The sequence below is a fragment of the Helianthus annuus genome, chromosome 11 (assembly GCF_002127325.2).
Source record: "Helianthus annuus cultivar XRQ/B chromosome 11, HanXRQr2.0-SUNRISE, whole genome shotgun sequence".
In the NCBI taxonomy this organism is placed as follows: domain Eukaryota; kingdom Viridiplantae; phylum Streptophyta; class Magnoliopsida; order Asterales; family Asteraceae; genus Helianthus; species Helianthus annuus.
In genome coordinates, this window is record NC_035443.2 from 55,083,546 (window position 1) to 55,088,102 (window position 4,557).

Below are 4,557 nucleotides of genomic sequence, written 5' to 3' on the forward strand. Positions count from 1 at the left end.
TGGTTTGAAAACTGGAATGGTTTTTAAATTTGTAGCTCGATTGTTTATCGGTTCTGAAGATGCAAAAATCCAGGATCAGTGGCGAAGCTTAAGATTTCTGACCGTGGGGTCGAAAACGTATATACCCAAAAATGTCTATAAAACCGGGGGGTCGAAAACGTATATAATTCTAAAAAAAAAAGATTCTAAAAAATCTAATAGTTCATGAAATATTTTTAGATTTTTTTTAATCATAAAAAAAGAATTCAAATTAATTTTTTTTTATTTTTATGATATTTTTTATGTTTTAGAATTTTTTAAGTTTTTTGATTTTTCAAATTTTTTTAGATTTTTATTGATTTTTTTAAATTTTTATTTTTTCAGAATTTTTTATTTTTCTGAATTTTTTGTTCTTTTTGTTTTTTCATATTTTTTGATTTCTTACAATTTTATGATTTTTTTTTTTGAAATTTTTACTTTTTTATATGTTTTTTTTGATATTTTAGATTTTTTTATTTCTATGATTTTTTTTGTAATTTTTTGAATTGTTTTATTATTATGATTTTTTTTTATTTTTTTTGTTATTTTTTAATATTTTTAGAGTTCATTTATTATATTTTTTAATATGGATCAATCCGGATAGTGATCCGTCCATTTAAAATTAAATTATTTGGATATGGATCGGATCACGATCCATTATGTTGGATCATGGATTGGATGATGATCCATTTAAATTGGATCATTAATCGATCGTATCATGATCCAATCCTTATCCATTCATTGACATGAGGGTAATTGGGTCGTTGCATCAGAAGCTAGTGGAGATAGACGGAGTACACTTTATCTTCTCCAATTTGCTCCAAGTGGGTGCTGCAAAACAACATGAACAACTCGTTAGAAGGGGTCAGAGACCGGGGTCAATGAACCATCCTCCAACGCTCAAGTTAGTATCGTATTCCTCGTAGTAATCAGAGCACATATGTAAAATGAGTGTAAATTAGAGTAAGAGTAAATGAGGTAAATGGGTATGTTTTCGGAGGAGGGAAGATCCCCCAAACGAGGGTTGAAACCTTTATTTATAGGTTATGGAGGGCCAAAACCTTAGTTGGGTGTTACTTCCTCACGTTCAAACCTTCAAAGTTCAGATGGTGCATGTGATTTTGTTACGATTTTCACCCGTTGTTGAATTTGTTCATAAGTGAACAGTTCATGTGTACATGGTTTATATCATTTTGTAAAATACTAGAACCTCTCACACTATTGACAAACATACGTGGGTCACAAAAGTGACTAGGCTTTATATACGTTTATTCGGGCCGGTCATGGATGAATTAGTTCCTGAAAGACATAGAAGGTTTATTCGGGCTCCCGCGTACTCTTCTTTGTGGTTTTTGTGGAAAGCAAGGAACACAAAGGTATTTATTTCGATATGGTCATCCTCTTTGAATACGTCCCGTTTGCGGTATACGCATATAATGTATATATGTGTGGGCGTTCGGGGGGCAAAGTGAAAGTGCACTAATTTTAACGTTATTTTACTAATTTCGTGAAAATAATGTTAAAAGAGGGTGATGGTTAATCATGGATTATGTGGTGGCGTTGATAGTCGAAAGACAAGGGAGTACATGCACTAATTGGCCTTTGGCCTTTGTCTTAATTGCCGAGTGTTATGTGCCTTATGTCCAAGGTTTGATACAAAACTACCATCGAGCTGGGGGTCTCACTGGAAGCAGTCTCTCTGTTCCTTCAAGTTAAAGATAAGGTTGTCTACATCTTACGCTCCTCAGACTCTACCTTAGTTTTGCTATTAGTAGGATTAAATCTCAAATTATAGTTAAAAAAAAACCCTCCAATGCCAACACCAATTTACAGTGCTTAATTCCCAACATTGAAAGACATATATTCTACATTGAATACAACATTTATACTCGCTTTAAAAAATTTGATCCATGAGTTTAAAACTGATAATTTATGTCTCATTTCGATACAGACATAAATTATTATGATATATATAGTATAAATTTCTCGAAACCGATATATGAGTTATAAATTTTTTTGCTATAAATTGGTTACACATCTACACAAACTTCCCACAAACGAAAAGACAAAAGTCATCAAATAGAAATCACTAACACCCCCCCCCCCCATCTCTCGAGTGAGTGAACCATGGTTGAGGGAAGAGGCCGAGTAATGGTGGCAATGGTGGTGCTTTGTCTACTAGTGGTGGCGTTTCAATGCGAGGTAGCTCTAGCAACTACTTATGTTGTCGGGGATGACAATGGTTGGACGTTTAACGTCGCTGGCTGGGAAAACGGCAAGAATTTCAACGCAGGCGACGTCCTTGGTATCCTCTCAACATCCTATCACCACTTTAGATACATAATTATATATATTTTGTAAAGGTCTCAGTTTCAACCAATTGACTTAACATAATATGTGTTGATAGTAATAACTTTTTTTGGTAAATTAATAATATAATAGTTAAGTAATTACAAAGAAATGCTTATTTAGTTCAATTGTTATTATATTATTGGAACAGTGTTTAACTACCCACAAGGAGCACATAATGTGGTAGCCGTGAACAAGGAAGGCTATGATGGGTGCAGCACAACCCCAAGCGATGCAAAGGTGTACACAAGTGGAAATGACCAAATTACCCTTGTGAAGGGTTTTAACAACTTCATTTGTAGTTACTCTGGTCACTGTGATAGTGGCATGAAGATTCAAATCTCTGTGTCTTAAACAACAAAATAGTGTTAAGAAGTAAAGAAGAAATTCAGATCTATCATTGTATAAATTAAGATTCACTCATAATAGTATATGACTTTGAGTTATGGAATAATGTGTTTTTTTGCCTATTGTGTGTCTTGTTATAAACGTATTCTTAGTTTATGGTAATGTTTTGAGATCGGGCTGGTTGTTCTGATAGCTTCGTTGTTTATTGGTTCAAAATTTCAGTTCTCACTAGTTTTTGAATTCGCTCATCAATAGCACTTCTGAACAACACCAACTTGATGTGAGGGTCGTTTGTAGGTGTCGTTCGGAAATGAAGTCTAGAAATACATTCTCATGGTTTTCACATCTTACCTCGGGTCTCAAGAGATCATGATCTATTTCAAGTATGTCTTCACGGCGTGTAACGCTTTGCATTTTGTACTTACTTATTTAGAAAGTGTAATCATATTTCTGTTTTTGGAAACTTGTAATTGTATCGTATTTCTTTTCCCAGCGTTGTAATCCAAGACTTTGATCATAATGAAACTGCATTATTTTATACTTATACACGTTACATACTTGTGTTATACGTTGCAATCTTGAATACATGCTTATACGCGAAAACCTAACTTGGAATACTTGAAACATTAATTGTATGCGCATTATACTCATACATTACACTTTTACGCTTGAAATACTTAAAACTGACCAAGATACGCGAAACTGACCCGACTTATAGCCTTCGAACGGATGAAGACCCCTCTCGTGCAAACTAAGTCTCTCGTGCGAACCAAGCCTCCTTCGTGCGAACTTGACCACCTTCGCACGAACTAAACCCACCTTCGCACGAATGACTCTCATCCTCACGAGCTTCACATCCACACGAACGGAGCTGGCGACGGGTTATGGGTAGAAAACGCAAACAACCGCATTTTTACCTACTTTTTACTTTTTTACAACACTCAACCACCTCCAACTTCATTTATGACTTAAACCCTAATCCCACCCTATAAATAAGAGCCCTCTTTCACTCCTAAACACTTTCCAAACACTTCAAACTCTCTCAAATATTCACCATTTCTCTCTAAATCTACACACTTTGGGCAGAAAATTTCAAGTCTTTTAAGTGAGTTTTACCTCACTTCTCTTGTTATTTCTTCTTATATTCTTCTATCATTCTACTTGGACAACCTCTAGGGAGGTTTTCACAAGTTTGTCATGGCAAACTAAGGTGAAACCTCACCACATTTGAGGTCCAAAGCGGGATTGAAATTCTGCTTTTATTCATCTTTTTGTACATTACTTTTCTTGATTTAAGCTTGGTGAAATCGTGTACCCACTAAGCTCACAACTAAGTTCATAGTTGTGGGTTTGTGTTGTGGCTGATTCCACCAAGAGGCAAGTTTAATAACTCTTTAAATTTATGTTCATACATGTTCCAAGTGTTGAAACCATCCAAGATACACCAGCTTCAATATGGATGAACTTGTGTTTTGGTAGAAGTGTGAACCGTGGGAGCCTTGGCTTTCCAAACTAGTTCCACCACCTCACTTATGGACTTGTGTATGAACATCCAAGTAGTTTCCTAGTCCTAAAGTAACACAACCTGGCCGCATCTCCAACACTTTCCATGATGGGTATGAAATACCCGGGTTGTCCTTACTTGGCTACTTGGCAAAACTAGTTAGTTGTATTTTCTTATCAGCTCTTCTCAACAAGCTCGCCAAACACCACTTTATATCCATCAACTCCATCTCCTCAACATCAACCTGATCGTAATCCTCTTTTGTCAACATCGAATTTCCGATCCTTCCTGCAACTAAACTCCCATAAGACTCTAACACAGTCACCAACAAAGACATG

The 4,557-nt window shown here is 35.5% G+C and overlaps 1 protein-coding gene across 1 annotated transcript; it reads left to right on the forward strand.

The window, feature by feature from the left end:
- The first annotated feature begins 2,145 nt into the window (after positions 1-2,145).
- Positions 2,146-2,721, forward strand: LOC110892145 (basic blue protein). The gene is made up of 2 exons (XM_022139452.1): positions 2,146-2,323; positions 2,519-2,721. The coding sequence occupies exons 1-2, from the start codon at positions 2,146-2,148 to the stop codon at positions 2,719-2,721; spliced, it is 381 nt and encodes a 126-aa protein (XP_021995144.1).
- Positions 2,722-4,557: the final 1,836 nt, after the last annotated feature.

Bases quoted from the DNA above. Each gene is read 5' to 3' on its own strand.
- LOC110892145 (XM_022139452.1), top strand. From the start codon at position 2,146: ATGGTTGAGGGAAGAGGCCGAGTAATGGTGGCAATGGTGGTGCTTTGT. The intron at 2,324-2,518 runs GTATCCTCTCAA...TTATTGGAACAG, and splicing joins CAACGCAGGCGACGTCCTTG to TGTTTAACTACCCACAAGGA.